At 41.9% G+C, this 20,837-nt stretch overlaps 3 protein-coding genes across 10 annotated transcripts; 1 reads left to right on the plus strand and 2 right to left on the minus strand.

Annotated features, from left to right (window-relative positions):
* Window positions 1-603: 603 nt before the first annotated feature.
* dnajc4 (DnaJ (Hsp40) homolog, subfamily C, member 4) lies at window positions 604-7,775 on the minus strand. 3 transcript variants are annotated; one of them, XR_011694714.1, is made up of 9 exons: window positions 7,678-7,775; window positions 7,136-7,194; window positions 6,174-6,295; window positions 5,923-6,013; window positions 5,330-5,511; window positions 4,436-4,603; window positions 3,117-3,203; window positions 2,817-2,984; window positions 604-1,214 (listed from the first exon to the last, which is right to left on the minus strand). XR_011694714.1 is itself a non-coding variant. In XM_071506866.1 (8 exons), the coding sequence occupies exons 3-8, from the start codon at window positions 6,263-6,265 to the stop codon at window positions 2,888-2,890; spliced, it is 717 nt and encodes a 238-aa protein (XP_071362967.1). In that variant the 5' UTR covers window positions 6,266-6,295; window positions 7,136-7,194; window positions 7,678-7,775; the 3' UTR covers window positions 1,894-2,887. The 3 variants fall into 3 exon arrangements, 2 of the variants coding, with proteins under 2 accessions (XP_071362967.1, XP_071362968.1); XM_071506866.1 differs by lacking the exon at window positions 604-1,214 and having other exon boundaries at window positions 1,894-2,984; XM_071506867.1 differs by lacking the exons at window positions 604-1,214; window positions 7,678-7,775 and adding an exon at window positions 7,456-7,593 and having other exon boundaries at window positions 1,894-2,984.
* nudt22 (nudix (nucleoside diphosphate linked moiety X)-type motif 22) lies at window positions 7,162-15,009 on the plus strand. Of its 6 annotated transcripts, none has more exons than XM_071506844.1 (8): window positions 7,162-7,217; window positions 9,378-10,166; window positions 11,474-11,626; window positions 12,153-12,810; window positions 12,886-12,984; window positions 13,440-13,537; window positions 14,395-14,488; window positions 14,669-15,009. In XM_071506844.1, exons 3-8 carry the CDS (start codon window positions 11,541-11,543, stop codon window positions 14,801-14,803), a joined length of 1,170 nt encoding a protein of 389 aa, XP_071362945.1. In that variant the 5' UTR covers window positions 7,162-7,217; window positions 9,378-10,166; window positions 11,474-11,540; the 3' UTR covers window positions 14,804-15,009. The 6 variants fall into 6 exon arrangements, with proteins under 6 accessions (XP_071362945.1, XP_071362943.1, XP_071362947.1 ...); XM_071506842.1 differs by having other exon boundaries at window positions 7,163-7,217; window positions 11,471-11,626; XM_071506843.1 differs by lacking the exon at window positions 7,162-7,217 and adding an exon at window positions 8,834-9,341 and having other exon boundaries at window positions 9,975-10,166; window positions 11,471-11,626.
* On the minus strand, window positions 14,848-20,310 carry LOC139637893 (heterogeneous nuclear ribonucleoprotein U-like protein 2). Its single transcript, XM_071506837.1, has 11 exons — window positions 19,729-20,310; window positions 19,418-19,491; window positions 19,033-19,275; window positions 18,810-18,922; window positions 18,444-18,710; window positions 17,708-17,830; window positions 17,522-17,623; window positions 17,210-17,378; window positions 16,087-16,314; window positions 15,946-15,998; window positions 14,848-15,278 (listed from the first exon to the last, which is right to left on the minus strand). Exons 1-11 carry the CDS (start codon window positions 20,229-20,231, stop codon window positions 15,201-15,203), a joined length of 1,953 nt encoding a protein of 650 aa, XP_071362938.1. The 5' UTR covers window positions 20,232-20,310; the 3' UTR covers window positions 14,848-15,200.
* Window positions 20,311-20,837: the final 527 nt, after the last annotated feature.

The raw sequence follows: 20,837 nt of genomic DNA on the forward strand, positions 1-20,837 counted from the left end.
AATAGTTGTTAGTTCCATATATATATATATATATACACACATTTTAATTTGACTACAGACTAAATAATAAAGGGCTGTGTGTTGTATTCCTGTCAGTGTCTGTGACTGTTTCAGGAATGAAATCTGAAGACTTTATGTTATGTAATACTTTCATGTATGAGTGTGTAACATCTTCACTTAATTTCCTGTACATTACCTAATTTCCTAGGAGGTTTTCTGGAGAGCACCGTGTCATTTGGTGCTAAGAATATTTCCTGGGAAACAACAACTTCTGATAAATAAATCCAACTATCACCCAGACTGAACTGAAACAGCGTCACCTCGTCACAGTAAAATCACAGGTGTTAACAACCTTAACGACAGCTCTGTTGTATTCCAGTGTCCCAGTAAGACGTGACAGTGACAGTGAGTCAGCATGAACAGCAGCTCCCTGATAACCAACACTGTGAATAAGATTCAGCCATCATTCATTTTATTATTCACACCTGTGCTTTTCCTACTGTGACACGTGAAAACGTCTCATGTAGAAAAAGCCAGTTTGCTTTATAAAAGGTACCAACTACATCTGGAAACCTTATGAGAAATAATTAGGAAACAGACCCATAAAACAAAGTTTTTATCAAAAATGTATAGAAAATATAGAGAAATCAAAATAAATGGGGAAATGAGGAAATATTATTATATGTGCTTTATATTTTGAGTGTGGACATGTGAACACTGCCCCCATCAACTGATTCAGCTGAAAACCATCTCTTAGGTTTTTTCTGAGACAGAATCACATGAAATCAGACAGTAAGAGCCTGAGGACCAATGTGTTGCTTAATAAGTCAGTGATTTATTATTTATCTCCTCTGATCAGTTTATCATTTCTCTTATAATCAATCAAAGGGCGTGCATGTCAGACAGAGTGTTATGTCAGTGCATGATCTGACACACTTCTCCTCTGCAGCTCATTAAACTGAAGATAAAAATCTATTTAAATTGTCTTCATAGCTGGTTTTCCTGTGTAGTAGCTCCCTCTCCCATGAGCCTCGTCTTCCACCAGAGAGAGAGAGAGTGTGTGTGTGTGTGTGTGTGTGTGCTGACACCAGAATCTCAGTCATTAAGGTGTGTTTGGGTTATGACAGGGCACTCACACGCCACATGAGGGTGAGGGTGTCTGTATGCTATGCGGGGATAAGTTATCTCCTGCTGACGTCTCAGGACGGGGGCCGCTGGTGACAAGGAGACAAGACTCACTGTGAGAAGGAAAAAGGCTAAATCGTTTCCTGCAAAACAGTTCACTCACATTTCTAAGATTTTTTAAAGTTCAGTCCATACTTATGCAAGTATCCTTTAAAAAAAAAACTCATGGAGTCTTGTTTCCATGAGGTCATTTGCAAATAAATGCCATGTACACAGAAAATTTATGAATTGTTTCATAAGCAACATGAAACCAAGTTTTCATGTGAATGTAAATATGTAAATAAACAATATATGTTACACATCAGCAGAGTCAGTTTTCAGAGAATCTGCAGCTCCAAATGTGACTTCAGAGGTTTAACAGAGCTTTTCAAATTCACTTTCAAATTCCAACCACTGAGATCATGGAAAATAAACTTCTGAATTCTAAAGTAAAGCAGATAAATAATTATCTCTTCTGTGTGGTTGCTCATTAAAAGACCTGTCTACAGCTGAATGTTGCCAATCAGTTAACTCATTTCACTGCACAAACATGTTATTTACATGTTTTTTCCTCAAAAAATAACTTTAAATTTAATGGAGGAAAATCAGCAACAAATTTAAGCAAGGAATACATAAAGTTTGGCCGTAGAGTCTGCAGACTGATCTGTATCGTGAAACCATAGCATGTGAGAATGAGAGATGAAACAAACAGTAACAGGAAGTAATGACTGATGAGACAAAGTTGATCTTTTAATCATTTCTCACCGACATCCCACCAGGGAACAGATAAGGCAGCGAAAAAAACAGAAAAACAACAACTTCTAACGTCTAAAAACCGAAAGGCAAAATGGTAAATGTTGGTTTGGAGGTTGAAATAACTTTCACCCACAAATATGAACCGTCCTTCCATTCAATTTGTACATTTTCATAATATCAGTGTGATTATTAATATTATTTGATCACAACTGAATGATGCAGTGTCACTCTTGTGTGTGTGTGTGATGTGTAATTTTATTATGAGGAGCTGGGCGGCGATGTCCCGCAATTCAAGAGTTTCAAACAGGCCCAGGAGCATTTCCCGTTTCCACCACACACCTGGAAGAAGATTAATGCTGAAAACACTGTGTGTGTTATAATGCAGCCCTCACTCATCAAAGCTGCGGGAGCATTAGACAGTGTCCTCGTGTGTGCAACACCAGACATGATTTTAATCAGTATCAGGTTCTTTTAGCACCAAGAAACATGTCGGTGTTGCAATCAATTAAACATGTTTGCTGTCATGTGCCGTTGGTTCTCTGTTATCTGTGAGCTCTGCACATTGTGCACCACTCACACAGAGACTGAGGACAATAAATAACAGGCTCCTGCCAGTTCATCACAGGTAATTTGATAGTGTTTACTGCGGCTCCTTTGGACAAACAGTGAACAAGGTCTGAAAACATTCTGGTAACAGTCCAATCGATGCTATTAACTGCAGATGGTGCAGTTCAAACTGAGACACAGCTCAGCCTGGTCAGGGGTTCACACCTGAAACCCTCCCACATCACACTCTGTTGTGTGTCCTCAGCTTCTCAGTAGCACATCTGAAGACAAACTCTGGTTCTTTGTTAAAAAAAAGGCAGAAAAACTTCTATAAATTCTATAAGTCGTACCACATTCGATCTGCCATCATCCACCTGCTGACAGTTCAAACTCCCTCATCAGAGCACAGCTGGAGACGCTCCTACTTGTCCTCTCCACTGTTGTGGTTTCGATATTTCTCCAGGAACTCAGCATGTTTGTGCCGGAGGATTTCTGTCTGTTTCTTAAAACCGTTGATCCTGGAAACAGCACAGAAGACGCCTTCACACTCGGCTTCAAATTCAAGCATCACAAAACTCAAACAAATTTACTGTTAGCAGCCAAATGCGCCATCAAGAGACAGAAAAAACTCCCTGATCTGAAGGACTCACCTGGCTCTCTCTTTGGAGTCATTATAAATTGCTGTGATGATTCTATCCTTCTCGTCCATGAAGTTATTGTGAACATCTTCCAATTTACTGAAAGAGTCGAGAGAGACATTTGAGTTACAACAATCTTAACAGAATAACTTTGATTAACCTAAAAACTCTGCACTGTGCGAGCGCTCTGCATGCTGTGTTGTAGCTATGAGTTTGTACAGCTGTTATAACAGCTCTTCAGACCATACAGGAGTGAATCTCAACAAACAGAACTGGCACCGAGTCAGTGTGTGAAAACAAATACGACGACCTCAACAAGCCCTGAGGTTGTGTCAAGACACATGGCAAAGGGACGTGTCCACAAACACCCTCATTCATCTGGATGTGACTGTGGAGCAAAGACAACTCAGGAGGGAAGTAAGAGGAAACATAAATTAAGGACAAAAGATGAAGGGACGGCAGTGGGAGCGTGGAAGAGCAACGACGCTGATATTTCACAGGATTCTTTAATATTCACAATGAAACGTATCCACTGCATCTTCTGCTTTCTACACTGTGCTCAGCTGAATGAAGGCGACCAGACCCACATACATGCATACATACATGCATCTCCACCAGGACAAACAGTGAATGTTTCTAAACGTCCACGGTGACGTGACTGTAAGCAGCCGGGCTAAATGGTCACTAGCTCACTGTGTGAAGCGTTAACACTGTTGTGCAGCCTTTTCCACACTGTTGTAAAACCTGCACATTTCACATTAACAGGATATGAACGAAAGTATTTCAGTTTGTTTGTGCACCAAAATAAAAATTTGTGCTCACATCATTTTTGAAAAATTTAATATTAAAAATTTTGAGCATGGACCTATGCTGCTGACATAAGCAGCCCATTAACACCCTAATTATTCTCAATGGTCACATCTTCTCTCAGTTAACTGATGTGCAACTCTCTTAACTTAATGTTAAAAAAATTTTCTTTTTCTTGCACAAATTTATCAAAATGATTCTATTCATATTCTTATCATATCGGACGCCAACGTACAAAATTTGACTCATCTAGTGCAACTCTGTCCTGTGCACTTATCCCATTAGTCAAATCAGATTTCAATTTTCAGATGAGTCTCTACAACTGGCTCAGTTTTTATCTAGTTCTATTTATGTTCTGTAACAATAGTCATATTTAACATTATAATCGTGAGTAAGTTTCTGTTTTGAATAAATTTGATAACTTTAAAGTTGCATTCTTTCAGACTAATCTTGCATTTTTCTGACAAAAGATTAATACTTTTTGTTGATGAAGTGATGAAAACATGGTTCTGTGGGGTTTTTACCTGAAGAAGACTAAGTGGGCTCCTACACTGAGCACCATGGTTAAAACACAGTAGCCCAGCAGGCGGAAGTTCCTCCTCTTTCTCCTCTGCCTCTCCTCTGCCGTCATCTGACCGGTCTGAGACTGATGAAACTGCTCCCAGTAATAGTTGTTGTCCTGGGCGGCCGCACTGGGGACGAAGTAGTGAAAGAGGGATCGTGATTGGTGACATTAAACACAGAAGAGGGAAAAACGGTACAATGTTAAAAACAGACTATACTGAAGATTTCTTGTGATGAACCTGAAAGACTCAGTCAATATGTTTTTATGTAGTTTATTAATCTGTAACATGCACATATTTGCACTTTTCTACTTGTGCCACCAAACAGTTTACATGTCTGTAACTATCTGTACATTTTCATTTTGGACTCTTTGTGTATGTTCTTAGTGGATATGAACGGTGTTTATTTCCACTGCGATGCAATGGAGAAATAATTCTTCTTATTCTTCCACCTGACTGTTGAAAGACTCAGATTTCCTGGTTTTCCTCAAAAATGACACAGTGCAGCTCAAGCAGTTTCCCTTGAAATATAACATTTCAACAAAAACACACAGTCTCCCCGAGACCGATTCATACAAAATGAAGACAAATTCTTCATTCAGTGTTTCTGCAGAGGTGGAGGTTTCAGGTGTGCAGTCCTCACAAGAACATTATATCCTGTGAGTGTGTTACAACAAGCAAACACAAACCATATGCCCATAGTCTTAACATTAATTATTCATCTTCTCCTGCATTTATTGCTGCAGAACAACATCAGTTAAGGTTTGTTTTCTTCCGCACCCTGACAGTGCTGGAGTGTGGAGGAAGGTTAGATGAATAAGTGAGCTCAGACTGACAGACTGTGTGTATCTTCACCTGGCTCTGTAGATGGTGTGACCAGAAGCCGATCTGAAGGTCTGGCCTCCGCTGTATCTGTGTCTGATTTTGAAGTCATACTCTTTCCTGCTCGGCTCTTTGCTCAGCACCCTGTAGGCCTCGTTCAGCTCCACAAACTGGCCGTGCAGTGCTGGGTTTGATGGGTTGCTGTCTGGGTGCAGCTACAGTAGCACAGGAGGAGTGGGACACTGATGATCAGATTTACAAATCAAACCATTCAACCAAGAGATACTCTGGTGCAGGTATCAGCTCATTTGGACATGAATACTTGCATTAACACACAAAAACCTTCTGACTTTCTCTGTTACACAAATGCATGCACATATATGGTTTGCACTCACAACCAAGTCTTTTCTCTAGGGGTGAGTTGCCTCAACCCACAATTATGCTAAAACCTCAAGGTAAATACACATGTCCGTCCATATTTACACCGGAAGCCACAACATGAAAACAAACAGTGAGGAAGCCACTGTGGGAACAGTTAACAAGCAGAAACCAGGCTGTGAAAGGCTGCCCTCAAGTGGCCGACATTCTTACTAAATGCAGAGCTTGTTGACAAGCAAAGACTTTACCTTCTTAGATTTGTCAAAAAATGCTTTTTTAATTTCCTCCAAGGTGGCATCAGATTTGACTCCCAGGAGATCGTAGTAGTTCACAGCTTTTCTGTGGTGAGAAAGCAAATAACTCAAAACCACACATGGATTCAGACCTGTTCAAAGCAGAGTACATAACCACAGTCACTCAGTTGTTTCAGGAATTATGATTTAATTCAACACACACACACACACACACACACACACACACACACACACACACACACAACCTGTGTGCAGAGCTCTGAGAGAGCAGACGCAGTCCGCTCTTGCAGCACCAAAGACAACTCTGAGACAGACGCAGCTGAGCCTCCAACTGCATGATGGAGAATTTCTGAGGTTCCACGCAGACCTGTGTGGATGTGAACATCATCAGTGATACAATGACAGACCTCTGCAGAAGAAGCAGAAATACATTTGAAACCAAAATATTAACGACCAAGTGACTCCAGACCCAAGCCTCAAGCTTTATTTTTCATGTTTATGTTGCACTTTGACGATACAAATCTGACAAATCTACTTCGGCTGGAAGGATAATCAGCCGACTTATGATTTAAGGCTGAAATACACAGGAGCTCTAACACTGGAGGCAGCGTGCTTAAAAAGGAGCTGATCATTTTCAGAATTTCTAGACTTAGGCTTAATTTTTATCAAACTGGCAAAAGGTCACCATGAGATAATGAAATAGTTTGTTACAGAAGTTGGTTGTTCTTACAGTTAGCCAGATAACTCCTGTTGTCATTTGGTGCTATATAAATAAAACTGACTTATGAATCATGGCCCAGTGTGAATATGTCTTTTAAACCATTTTGGCTGCTAGAAACAAAGTCATACAGAAATAGCTGCAAACAAATCTCAATCCCAAGCATGAACAACTGTCAATGAAACAAACCACGTGGACTATTTGACCTTTATCTAAAATACCTGATACATTAGACTTCAGGCTGCAATGATTGTTTTCATTATTGATTAATCTGCAAGTTATTGTATTTAAATTAATTGTTCAGTCTATGAAACATTCGGTTTACAATGATATAGGACAAAGAAAACCAGCATTTTTACTTGAATGAAATGAATCAACTTGTTGCCTTTTGTTTTGTTCTGGTACTGTGGAATTATTGTGTCTGAAAACTGACAGAACCGGAGGTAAATACAGAGCTGATGGAGAAAGGAGATGTTTCTCTGTCTTTACCTTTCAGTGAGTTTTCATTGAAAGCGACGGAGTCAGCAGCTCGTCCGCTGACATGTGACCTGGGGACACAGCAGAGCAGAGGGTGAGTGAAACATCGTTTTAAAAGAAGGACTTCAACACTAAATAACCAGAGATAACCACTGCCACTCCAACACGGTGCAGGTATGTTGCTGTGGGCGAGTTCACGCTGTTAAATCTTCCTTAGTTGTAAACACTGCAGATTAAAGATCACTTTCATTAGCTTTACCCGCTGCTACAGTCTCGCTGTTGGGTTTACACATGAGCCATTATATAATCTGTCGAGTTAACGGGAGACAGACCTCAGGAGTTTCAGGAGGGACACTTTGTTCTGCCACCTGACCGGACGGCGTTAGCCGCGGTTAGCTTAAAGTCATTCTCTGCTACTGCTGACGCTAATGCTAATGGCTGTCTGGTAAAGCTGGAAGTTGTAGTTCTGCTAAACACAAAAAACAAAAACAAAACCTTGATTTAAAACTGAAACGAGTGCAACATCAGTACTGAAAGGGACAGAAGAGACTTACCAGCAGAGCCCAGTTTCATAACAGTGCGGCTGTGATGTTGCATAAACACAGCGTCAAGCTAACGGAAGCTAAACCGGAAGATGGGTCAGTGCCAGACGGGAAGCTTTCCTTCAAAATAATATTTAAATAAAACAAATGTTTAATAAGTGTTATAACTACAATTCTTAAATATAATATCCAACAGAGCAGACAACACTGAAGATGAAATTATGTTTAATTACAGTCTTTACACAGGTTTGGGCAAATTACATATTTAGCTGATTAACCAAGGGAAACAATGAAACTATAGCCGATTATAGACATTATAAAAATGAGCTTTTCTTAAGATATATGCATATACATGTATGTATATATATATATATATATATATATATATATATATATATATATATATATATATATATATATATATAATATGCACTGTTACGTTTTATTTCATGAACTTGAAAAAAATAAAAACTGTTGAATGTGGAATGAACGTGGGAATATTGTGCTTTTGACAGCCAGTGGCACACAGGAAACACAGCCCGGAAGAATGAATTTCAATAAAAATAAACAAATTCACAGTCCTCACGGTCCCCTGAGTTGAACATCACTGGAAAATCTGTAGACAGCAATGTTGACTTATCATTCACTAAGGGGTTTATTGTTATTAAGACCGGAAGTGTGAAATTGATTTTAAGCAGCTTGACACAAACGAACAGGCCCCTACCTGTGTTTGTTTTCCCAGGATGTGAACCCTGTGTCTGCCCTGCTCAGCTGCAGAGGAGACATATACATGTCATCGAAACTACCAGTACCATCAACTCAGTTTCACACATGCACAGCTTTTAAAATGTGCACAATCGTTTACATTTACACAACTGCAGTGGGTGAAGTACTGCAGTCAAGTACAAGTGTTTACATTTCATGCTACTTCATTCTTCTGCTCCATTCCACTGTATGTCAGAGGGAAATGTATCTGACTTCTTATTGCTCTACATTAATCTGCCATCTTTAGTTACTTTACAAATTAAGACTTTTACATTGAAAAAATATGAAGAATTTACTAAATATGATGCTTTGTTTTAAATCAAACTGCTCAACAGTAACTACAAGGACAAGATTTGTGTAAAATACCAAACATTTCATAGCTCCAGGTTTTCAAATGTGATGATTTCAATCATTTTAATAATCTTAAGTTATTTTAAATATTTTTGACATTTGGGCAGTTGGTTAGATAAAACAAGGCTTGTGAATGAGCCACTGAGCTGTGGGTAAATGTCCTGAAAATAATCATCAGCTGCAGCTTAAATGAAATATTCAAAAAAATATTTCCTCTTCAACCAACAGTAAAGAGCTGCTCTTACATCAATGCATCATGATGATGATCTAATAATAGACTCATGTAAAACCCAGCACTCACTCACTCTTCTGTATCAGGCACTTTTACTTTTAAAACTTTGAATTTAGTACATTTTGATTGTACTTTCATACTTTTACTTCAGTAACATCTCAGTACAGACCTTTACTTGTACTGGAGTACTTTGAGTACAGTGTGGTATTAGTACTGAGTGTCCTCCACCGCTGCAGTTCTCGCTCTCTGCCGCTCGGTGGAGATGATGAACACCGTGCAATCTGCAAAAAAGAGGAAGAAGCTGTTCGCGGATGTTTCCACCAGGAAGGTAAGAAAAACTAAAATACGTTATGTTTCCTGACAGATGATAGTAACCGTGTAGACCACGGTGGAGACGGTGAAAGCTGCGGGGACAGGCCGCGGCTCCTGGCGGCTCCTGGCGGCTCCTGGAGGCTCCTGGCTGATCCGTTTATTCTGCTGACTCTGACCAACAGGACTCTCACTGCAGCTGTTGGTTAGATGGTTGAATGAACCACATATATTCTGTTGACTCTACTCAGCCGACAGGTCGAGGTTACATCCCCGTTGAATTAGGTTCAGATTTTTAAAGATGATTCTGTTTCAAAGCGGAACAAACTTGATTTCCTTCTCTCTGTTGCGCACAACAAACAACACACACCTGTTCAAATAGTTTGAAACTAGATCAACGACTCAATAATGATCGAATCAGTGATTATATCACTTTTTAACTGCTACACACAGCAAACTGTTCATATGCTGCCAGAAACAATAATCTGTCTCAATATCATATTTATTAAGAACCATTAGATCTGCATGCTCTGCCCCTGAAATGACTTTGTTTGGACTCTGTTTATTTCCTGTTTTATTTTGAAGTAACTTCCTTGTTTGTCTGTTGGTGGTTTAACTTTGCTCCTGTAATTCTGTTCTAATGTGTTTTCAGTGGTTCACAATCGCTCTTGCTCCCTTTAAGCTTCAGTTCACCTCTCAGCCTCTGTCTGCTGAAGTTACCTGCTCTGTGGATTTCCTCTTCCTCTTCCTCCTCCTCTTCCTCTTCCTCTTCCTCTTCCTCTTCCTGAGGACCCTCCTGTTTGCTCCTTGGATCACCTGTGGTCAGTTTCCCGCCTGCCGGCCTGTAAGTTGTGACCATTGTTTGCTATAAAAGCTCCTTCTGTGCTGCGACCTGCCTTTGTGCGTTTCAGTAATCCTAAAATTGATCAAGACCTGCAGCAATCAATTCATTAATTGATGAGTTGATCAGCAAATAATCAATTGAAAGCTATTCTGATAATCGATTAATCATTGTTATTTTCAAGTAAAAAAAAAAAAAAGCCTTAAATGGTTCATTCTTCCTAAATGTGAGAGTTTGATGCTGTTTCCTTCTCATGTGACCATAAATTCAACTGTTGAACTGTTAAAATAAAACAAGACAGTTCACTACATCTTCTTCTTATTGTCACTTTTTATGGGCAAAGTGAGTAATTGAGAAAATAATCAGTAGATTAAATGATAATAAAAGATCATTTTGTGTTTTCATCCTTCATATTTTTAAGGTTTCTAATCATGGTGTTACATTGAAGTACGTCTTGACAATAATATCCATAATATGGTTAATTTTATGAATGTGGACTTTTCCTGGAATTATCTTGTTTTTTACATTTTTCCTCTTGTACGACTAGAGACCAACATCAACACAATGTTAAAACCTGAAGTGAGATCATCAGAGTCTATTAGTTTTCAAAAAAGTAAAAACTTTTGATTTAAAGCTGTGGAAAGCAGGACGTGGTTGAATGAATTTGATATTTTATCAGCAGTCTTTGTTACCATGATTTAGAGCAGGATCAGTGTGGGAATAAATTATTTTCTCATTATTAAATCAGTTTTATGCAAATCATTGTTTTCAGGTGTCAAATAGTTTGTGTTTCCCATCAACAGACGACACAGAGTCTAAACATATTTAATATAATTTTAGTTCTACATAGAGGGAAGATATGTGACTGCCCCGGAAAATTGGTAAATGTGGAAAAAAAAACATTTCAATGTGTTTACTACTTTTTTTTCTTACCACTGAAAACTCCTGTAGTTGTGTGTGTGTGTGTGTGTGTGTGTGTGTGTGTGTGCGCTCTTGGTGTGTCTGTGTTTGAGGAGAGGGAGGGGTCAGAAGAAATTAAACGTACTGTGCAAAACAAACTGCTGAATTTAAATTCTTATCTTTTGTGATTAATACTCCCTGTTGTCTTTGATATGATGTCAGTTAGTAACAGTCTCTGACTGCTGTACCAGCTGCTGCTGTTATTTGTAGCATTTGTTCACTCAGCGTGTGTAAAATCTTATGTGACTGCCTGTTAGTATGTGCAGTCATGGTAAAAACAGCTGTATGAACTAATAATTTGCTTTTTACGTGTCAATTCATTGATATTTTTGTGTCATTTTCATGAGGAGCCTCCAGAAGGGACTTTACTGAGCCTGTGATGCTGTGAGTGAAGAGACAGACGGAGACCTGGAGACGATGGACCCTGAGGTGTCGGTGCTGCTGCACTGTGCAGACTGGAGGGGGCTGCTGGAGTCTCAAGTACAGGTGGAGCTTTCTGAAAGGTGGGACCATAACTCCAGTCCTCTGAACTGGGCTCAGACAAAGTCCTTATAACAGAGAAGTGAAAGCTTGTGATCATTAGTGACCCTCGGTGTGCAGGACTTTACCTGTGGGTACATTCCCTGAGCTAAATCAGGGAAGGAAAGTACAAAACAGCTTATAGATGCTGTACACCACACATTACGTTAGAGCTTCAGCAGTTATTTTTATTATCAGTTAATCTACAGATAATTTCATCAGTTGTTATGTCTATAAAATGTCAGATAACCCTGATGCTTGTTATGTTTCCCACGGCCCGAGGTGACGGCTTCAGATGTTGTTTTGTCTGAGCAACAGTCCACAACCTAAAAATATCCAGTTTACTTTTCACATACGACAAAGAACCCATCAAACGTTCAAGAATGAGAGTGTTTTCATTATTTGATGATAGAAATAGTTGCAGACTGATTTCCTCCTGAGTGATTGATCGACGAACTGTTGAACTGTGGCAGCGGACTGAATGTAAGCGAGTTTGTTTTTCCTCCTCAGATTTAACAGGCAGACAGATCCGGCTCTGGAGCGTCACATAGAGGAGGTGTGGACAGAGCGGGTGTCCAAGGAGCCGTGGCTTTTCAACGGGGCCAAATTCAGACTACACTCTTTCTGCCTGGCCCCCCCTAAGTGTCCCTCATCACCCTGTGCAGCTTCTGAGCATCCGTCCTGCACTCAGTCCCCTGAAGCATCCTCCTTCGTGTGTGGGGAGGGTCAGGAAGGCAGGCGGAGACAGGAGGATCTCCTGCACAATGATGCTCAGCAGAGTTTGGACCTTAGAAACACGTCTATAAATCAGACAGAAGACAGAGGGGAGGTCATCCAGCCGACACTGGAACAAGCCTCAGCAGCTGGACCCCCCCCCCACTCTGATGAAAACACTCACGATGAAGACTCGGGGCCGCTCCTCACCCTGAGACTCGGCCTGACGTGCTACAGGGACTACCTGGGGACCAACTGGTCTCACAGAGTGGCAGAGCTCCGTCAGCGTGGAGAGGCGGAGCTCAGCGACCCTCTGGCGCTGCTGGCTCAGCCTCTGGGTGTGGGCGCCGTCCTGTGTACAGGTGACGGACAGGTGGTGTTGATCAGGAGGAGCCAGAGGGTGGCAGAGGCAGGGGGGCTCCTGGACATCCCTGGAGGTCACCCAGAGCCAAAGGTGAAGTGAAATAAAAATGAATGAATGTCATTAATGTGACTGACGTGTGACTGACAGCGTCACGGCTCTCTCCAGGCGGTGTGTGACGAGATCAGCATGGTCACGATGCAGCGGCGGCGGGGGGCCGTCGTCTCGGAGCTGTTTGGGTCTGTGTGCGCTGAGGTCAGAGATGAGGTGGGTTTGTCTGTGTGCTCCTCAGAGGTCAACTGAACCTGTCAATACATGTGTCACTGATGTTTGGTTCAACAGTGAGTTAACTAAAATCTGATTTTACAGATTTTATAGAATTGCAGAGAACGCAGCTCCTGTGTACTATAATAGATTATTTATCATCAGTTAATCTGTTGATTCCTTTTTACATTGATTGTTTAATCTATAAAATGTCACAAAATAGTAAATAATGTCCATCAAAACTCATTTACAGGGAAATAAAACAGAGAAAAGCAGCAGAGAAGATATTTGGTGCTTTTGCTCAGTTTCTGTCTGAGTGATAAACTATGAAACCTGCTGTGTAACGTCAGGAAAAATAAAAATAAAAATATTCACTGAATTTGAGAAAGCCAGGAGTAAAATCCTGATGTTCAGAGACTGAAAGTGTTTGATATGTAATCTCTCGCGTCCTTCTCCAGGTGAATGTTCCTCTGAGCTGCCTCGGAGCACCTGTCCTAATGGGCGTCGCTCTGAATCACACCAGCGCTGGGAGGCCGAGCGCTGAGTTCTACGTCAGGTACTCGCTCCTCCCGTTTTAACCCTGATGACAAACTGTGGCACTGTTTTCTCCTGAGGTGCTGTTTTCTCACAGCGTTACCATGAAAAGTTTTATCTGTGTTGTACATTGGCCCCAAAATAAAAAACACAGCAACACAATATTTCAGAAGGCAGAACAACAAAATCGAATGCACAACTTTTTTAGAAACCAATAAATTAGAAAACAAAAGTGGAAACAACACACATTCAGAAAACACATTTCACAGAGCATGAAAGGAAGTAAACTGTTTGTGTCGTGTTGTTTTCAGTTTCATTGTGTTATTTGTTCTGTTGCCGTGTTTTGCCATTTTCTGCAGTGCTGCTGTGTTTTGACCTCAGGGCCACCGTAGTATTGTCCCCTGCAAATGTATTTTTATTTAGGAGTGAATAAAATGAAAAAAGCCACTAACCTCTGCCGTCTTGTTGGATAAAGGTTCAGTAAAAATGAAAAAACTGCTTTTCTTGCTTTTTTCCAACCAAGAAACCAAGAGTAATCTCTCCCTCAGGCCTGTGACAGTCTGGTTTAAATGAAGTATCCAAAATGTAAATGAACCTTAAATTACTTGATGTGGCAGTGTGAGAAATTTTTACCCGTCATCTTGATATCAGTGCAGTAAGAGAGAAACAATATTACAGTGTAGATTTAGCATCATGTTGTTTTTTATTATTATTATTTCATTTTATTTAACCTTCATCTCAAATTTAAGTGTAAAACTAATTCTTCAGTGGAGACTTGGCAAAGACAGCAGCATAAAAAGTTGCTGATAAAACAATAGGATCCAGGTAATAAAAGAATGTTATGTAATACTGAGTCGGTTCGTATCTGTGTTCCCTCAGTTGCTCACTGACGACTGATGAGGTCAGACAGTTGTACTGGGAAGGAGGAGCAGAGGCCCACGAGTCCATAGACATCGTCTTCCTCAGCAGAACAGTGAGTGAACTACAGCTACAGGTGTATAAATGTCTGCAAAGCAGCTCCACAATGAGCCGCTTGCTCTGGGAGCTGCTTTAGGAGGAAAGTACAGTTTATAACAAGATGTAGCTACAAAAGTTGTTTGAAACGACGAGAATGAAGACAGGTGACAGTTGGCATCTCGATGTCTTTTTGCAGGAGGTGTTGCAGCTGGGCCGGAGCAGCCCTCTGTGGTCGGAGCTGTGTCCCTCAGCTAAAGGAGCCGTGCTGCTTTATCAGACAGTGAAACCAGACGCAGAGCGAGACCGAGCAGAAAACCTGATGCTCAGCTGATCACACCAGAGAACTGATCCAGTGCACAAACACAGACTGCTCCATCAGACTTCAGGGATTTAGTAACAATTTAAACACTCTGACCAATACTGGTGTCAAAACTGTGCAAAAATACTGTCTATTTTTCATCATTTGTACATCACTGTACAATAAAAACAAATTATAACGTTTTTTAAAATGTTTAGAATAAAAATCCTAAAAAGTGACCTGGTTTTTAGTGTTAAGATGATTAAATACTGCAACACTGTCATTCGTCAATTGATTGGCCAAAGCAGGAAGTCCAATACACATTCAGTAGGTCTCTTGATGATTACAATCAGCTCTTCTTTTTTTTATAATGACTGATCAATAGACTTCTTGCCCTTGTAAACACAGGAAATGCAGCAGCATCGTTTCTTCACCAGTACCCCTCACACCTACTGTAACCACAGTCTCTGCTGTAGCTGTAGCTCTGGTCCTGATGGGCCACGCTCCACTGAAATGTAAAGGACACAAAAGGACAACGAGAGTGAGGCTCGTACACAAACTGATCGGTCGATCTCTCTGTCAGTCAATATATCAATAGCCCTGGTCATTGTGTGTTTTAACACAGTCCAGTTTCATGAGAGTTGTGTTGTGTTCCATTCTGTTTAATGGGGAAAAATAAAATATACTTTTTTTAATCATGTAAAATATTTTGGCCCTACGACAATAAGATAATCTCTTTACAATCTGCTGCAGTAATAATATTGAAAACTCAAACACATCAGTTAAAGTGACATTTATAGTTTTTTATTTTGACTAATTTAACATGAACATTATGCACCTGCCTACATCACTGACCAAACGACCTCTGAAATCAAACCATCGTTTCTATAAACTGACGTTTTTACATTGTCAGCTGAACATTAACTCTCTTTTCTGAAGTCAAGAAATTAACTGATGTAGGTGTTAAACTCTAAATGTTATATAACATTAGTTTGATACTTATGACAATGGAACATTTTAACTTCATTTAGAAGTAAATAAACTGTATTTCAGTATAAATATCAGCCTTTACCCTGAACTCTATGACCTGAGAGCTGCCTTTAAACCGTGTCTGTAGCAGGTATAAGTTATATGGGAACACAGGTGAGGTGATTTCACAGCTGCACGTTACTCACATATCTCGGGTTCTGGTTCCATGACTGCATGTTGAATCTGGGCTCGTTCCATCCTACAAAGACAGAGATGAAAATCACATCAGTGATCATCTTAAAACAATCAAGTTTCCCAAAATACCGTCCATCGTTTTTCGTGCTGACCATTTATCCCAGTCCACTGGATCCTCTGTGACCATGGAGGGCCGTAAGGGTGAGGTCTTTTCTTGTGAAGTCTGGGTTTCTTCTTCTCCTGTTTGGGGACGGGGGGCAGCAGTCTGCGGGCGTGGTCTTTGTACTCCTGCAGCAGCCTCTGCGCCTGCTCCTGAGGCAGCTCGACATACTGCAGCTCCTCCAGCAGGTCGGCCTGCTGCTCTGGAAGACTGCAGCTCACTGGAGCCAGAGTTCAGGAATCACACAGACAACATGCATGTAACTCAAGACTCTCTGGAGTAATAAATAACAGAATAAGCGAAGACCAGTAAAATTCAAGACTTTTTAATCCGTGGTTTCACAATCATAGTGGATGAAATATGAAAGTATGAATGAAAACCAGTAGGAATGACATGGATTACAATTATTATTATATTATCATTACTATATCATATTTTTTCAGTATTTCCCAGCTGTATATAATACTTCCTGATGATACAGTGGAAATACAAAGTAAGTATGTGAACCCCTCGGAATGACCTGGTTTTCTGTATTAATTGGTCACAAAATGTGATCTGATCTTTTTCTGAGTCACAAGTGTAGACAAACACAAGGTGCTGAAGCTAATAACACAAATATAATTATAATATTTTGTGTTTTAATCAAGTGTGTAGGTTTGGTTTTATCTTTGGTGGGGACATTTTTTGTCAGATGGCCAATATGATATGTACACGATCTCTGCAGAAAGTTTATTTGAAGTGAATGTGACCTTTTCATACTGTCTGGGCTTTTTTTAAGGAAACTAAATTCAAACCTTTTTCAAACTTTTCAAAACCTGCACATAGTCTAGAAATGAAATGGAAATTCTGTCTGATTATCAGGCGAATACACATCACTTAATTACACAGAATTACATGAGTGCCTTTTCCTCTCTGGGACTCATGTAACCAGCTCCACCCAGAGAGGAAGCAACAGAGAAACAGGAGAACAGTTTCCATTCCTAACAGAAGCCTTTCAGATCCACTGCCAACAGCAGATCACCTCACTTCACTGTGCTGGTCTAATCTGGCAAAGAGCCATCCTCTTATTAATCAGTTAGATGTTTTACTTCCAATAACAAATGCACAAGTCAGACCTTGGAGTTTAAGCAGGGCCGTCTCTGGGATCTGTTCCTCCTCAGTCCTCTGGTGCTGTGACAGTCGTCTTTTCCACTCGTCTGCAGATGGAAAAACCACCACCACCCTGCGCCTGAAGCCTGAGAACAGCTGCAGCTTGTGACGGCGTGCAGAGAAGAGGATATTACACTGGAAACAGAGAGATGACAGAAGATGGTAAAATTACTGAGGAGGCAGAAACTAAGAAAACAGTGTGGTGACAGCGGCAGGTGCATACAGGTGAGTCAACAGTGTCACTGAACAGGGTTCTCTGAGTTCAGGTGAAAGGTTACCTGGTCCAGGATGTAGTTACCAGGAGTCTGAGCAGCAGTCTTGATTAAATCAGTTAGACACTGAGAGGCCTGTCGCAGCCTGCTGTCCCTCTGTCCACCACTCTACACACACACAGAGGTTGGTCAGAAGTTGAACGTGACCTTTGAATGTGGACATAAAACATGAAGACTGGAGGTCTGACTCACAATCATACATGCGAGCAGCTCCTCTGTGCCCAGAACTCGGTACCGTTTCTCTGGGTGCTGGTTCACATGAGTCCTGGCCCAGTGGCTCTTCCCAGAACCAGGTAGACCCACCATCAACAACACCTGGACGGAGGAAGAGGAAGATCAAATCTAACAAGTGCAGGCTGCACTGCACACAGATAAATATTCCTTACTGTGATAATGTGTGAATTTTGCTCAGATGGTCCCGTTAAAATACTTTGGACTGACTTTATATTTTCATCCTTCACAATCCTCCTGGTGAAACTAACACACACCTGTTACATTCATTTCCCTGATCCTCCCTCAGTTATCTGACTAAACCAAAGTATTGATTATTATAACCCTGAACTTTACTTTTTTATGTAACATTTACTCCTAATCCATGTCCAGTAAAGTCTGACGTTCCCTGTGACAATAACCACTCTGTCAGTTTGCAGAAGGTCTTTGTTCTCACTACATTTCTGGTCAGATCAAGGAAGCACTGAACTGTGGGAAGCTTTAGAGAATTATTCTCTACTGAGAACGTAAAACCTTTTATGTGATCAAACTCTTGACTCTTCAGCCTGATGTAGAGAACAGCTGATCACCTCTCCTTTCCTTTCCTTTTGAGTTCAGCAGGTTGAACAGTGTGAGTGAATGAGTTTACATGTATGTATTGACATTTTAATTTAATTTAACTCTGCATGGAAACCCAGCTACTAATCCCGTCTCTCACCTCACAATGTGCTCGGGAGGAAGGGGCCAATGTTGAGCGCACCCTCTGCCCAGCAGGTAGAGCTGCCAGCGGAGTAAAACCTGGAGGCCCGGGGTACCAGGGAGGAGCGGTGGGGTCCAGGAGGAATCTGACGGAACAGCTCTTACAGAGGACGTGAGGGAACAGAGGACGACCCTGCAGCACTGAGGCGCCCAGGGAGAAGGCCACGCCCATCAGACGACCGTTTTTATGGAAAGAGAGCTGAACAGCACCATCTGTGGAGAAGGACTGTGGGTGTGTAGTATAACACACACACACACAGATTAGAGGAAACTCACTCTAAAACTGGATTACAGAGAATATATAGAGAAGAAAAACTCAACTCACAGCGTAACAGCCAATGATATCTCCCTCTGAGAAAGGTTCTCCAAACTCCTCCTCCTTTCCACCTGATACTTTTTTACTCCGCCCATCATAAGCAAAAGAGAGTTCGTCCTCACCTGATGCGAGACAGAGGACAGGGAAAGAAGCATGTCAGCATTAAAGGCTTTTTAACAACATCTCCAGTTCATCGAACTCCTCCTGAGACACAGAATGAGAAGCTCCTCACCCAGCAGCAGAGCGGTGTCGGCCACCGACCAGCCGACCCTCACACCACAGGGCTCCGTCACCTCCTGTTCTTCCAGCTGTGTGGTCGACAGCTTCCTCTCCAGCCTCGCCTCAAAGCCCACCCTGCCCCGCAGCACCCCGTGGGTGAGCCTGGAGCCCGACCACAGTGAGGGGAACTGAGCCCAGAACCGTGGCTGCCCACAGGCTTCATCAGGACCCACCTCAAAATGGAGGTGACTGTCATCTGTGGAAGGACAGACTCAAAATGCTGTGATGGCTTTAAATTATAATCTACTCACCTTAGGTCAAAATACTGGAACTACATAAACCTGGTTTGTGTCATGCGTCTCCACCAGAACGGTGGTGGGTGTTGTCCACAGACTCACATGGATCCAATCTGACTTTATCTTCGTCCTCCTCTTCGGCCTCTCTGTCCACCGGAGGCTGAGGAGATCTGACCCTGGTGGGGAAGACAGTCACAGTGACACATGCTATATTCACAGCAATATCTAATATATCTACACAGGATATTTGTGACCCAACCTCAGGATAGGTCCACTATCTTTCCTTTAAATTTCTGCACAGAATCTGCACTTTTAAGTGAATTTTTGAAACTTAAACTGAAGCCTTCGCCTCCTCTGTTGGTGCTTTTTACCACACTATAATCTATCATTAGCTACTGCACATCTTTCATCACCTTTTATACCGTATCTCCTCTTTGAACTCGTAGAAAGCTCTTCCTCTGCCCGTCTCCTCCGAGGACAGAGCCCCGTCCTCCCCTCCTCCCCCAGCCTGGTGCCCGCTCTCGGGCCCTGACACAGACTCGAGGCCGTGCTGCGGTGCGGTCACAGCGGCTTCGGGCTCGGTCTGTGTGCCGCTGTCGGTAAACTCTCCGGTGCTATTTAGGCTCCATGGCGGAGTGATACGCTCCTCTGCCGGTGGTGATGCGGACGGAGCGGACCCCTCCGCGGTCTCCGGTGTCGGTGAGCTGCCGTGTTGTTGTGTTCCCGGGGTTCCCGGGGTTCCCGGTGTTTCCGGTGTTTCCGGTGTGTCACCGTCTCTCCCGCCCTGTCCGCGCTCTACAGCGGACCACAGCCGGTCCACCAGCTCCGCCTTCAGCCCTCTGCTGTCCAGCCCAACTCCTCTGAGTCTGGCCCGGAGCTCCGCCACTCTCAGCCGTCTGAGGTCCGCCAGCTTCATGGCTCCCGGCCGCTCGCTCCTCCAGGACCCGGCGTCCACAGCGAAAACACCACGAACACCGCGGTCAACGGGCCAAGGTTCAATATGGAGCCCTGGCCTGTGATTGGCTGCTCGGGCGGGAACATTCTGCTTCGCGTTTCTATTGGCTGTCACATGACACAGCGTCACGGCTCTTTACTGCCGCCAGCGGCGGGAAGCGACACTACACCTTTAATTTAATCACCTGGGTCCTCAGTTTATTCTTTTATCTTTATGACGTAGCTTCTTCTTCTTCTTCTTTTCCTTAGAGCTGGAGGCTGAATGACTGTCTGTTTATTTATCAGCAGGATTATACAGAAGAACTGAACGGAGTTCCTGAGGCAGGTCCGAGTTAGTGACTTAGTGATTTGTTTGCTCTGGACTCTGGTGGAGGTCTGTGACCTTTCAGTCAACAATGTGGATTATTTAGTTATAATTTCTTTTTTCATTTTACAAGGAAAACAGGCAAAAAAAAAGGTCTTCTCCACCTGTCATCAGATGATTTTATCTAAATTATTGGAAATCAGTCTTTGGGTTTGTTTTTTATTCTTTTAGCTCACAATATTAACCCCTCAGATTATTTTTCTT

Source organism: Trachinotus anak, unplaced genomic scaffold, assembly GCF_046630095.1.
Source record: "Trachinotus anak isolate AG129_WGS33_773 ecotype Australia unplaced genomic scaffold, CSIRO_AGI_Tana_v1 ptg000021l, whole genome shotgun sequence".
Taxonomy (NCBI): Eukaryota; Metazoa; Chordata; class Actinopteri; order Carangiformes; family Carangidae; genus Trachinotus; species Trachinotus anak.

Bases quoted from the DNA above. Each gene is read 5' to 3' on its own strand.
- dnajc4 (XM_071506866.1), bottom strand. From the start codon at position 6,265: ATGCAGTTGGAGGCTCAGCTGCGTCTGTCTCAGAGTTGTCTTTGGTGC. The intron at 4,604-5,329 runs GTGAAGATACAC...CTTCGTCCCCAG, and splicing joins CACACCATCTACAGAGCCAG to TGCGGCCGCCCAGGACAACA. The intron at 3,204-4,435 runs GTAAAAACCCCA...CGACTCTTTCAG, and splicing joins GCCCACTTAGTCTTCTTCAG to TAAATTGGAAGATGTTCACA.
- nudt22 (XM_071506844.1), top strand. From the start codon at position 11,541: ATGGACCCTGAGGTGTCGGTGCTGCTGCACTGTGCAGACTGGAGGGGG. The intron at 12,811-12,885 runs GTGAAGTGAAAT...GGCTCTCTCCAG, and splicing joins GAGGTCACCCAGAGCCAAAG to GCGGTGTGTGACGAGATCAG. The intron at 13,538-14,394 runs GTACTCGCTCCT...GTGTTCCCTCAG, and splicing joins AGCGCTGAGTTCTACGTCAG to TTGCTCACTGACGACTGATG.
- LOC139637893 (XM_071506837.1), bottom strand. From the start codon at position 20,231: ATGAAGCTGGCGGACCTCAGACGGCTGAGAGTGGCGGAGCTCCGGGCC. The intron at 17,831-18,443 runs GTGAGAGACGGG...TCCTCCGTCCAG, and splicing joins CCTCCCGAGCACATTGTGAG to GTGTTGTTGATGGTGGGTCT. The intron at 17,624-17,707 runs GTGAGTCAGACC...GTGTGTGTGTAG, and splicing joins AGCTGCTCGCATGTATGATT to AGTGGTGGACAGAGGGACAG.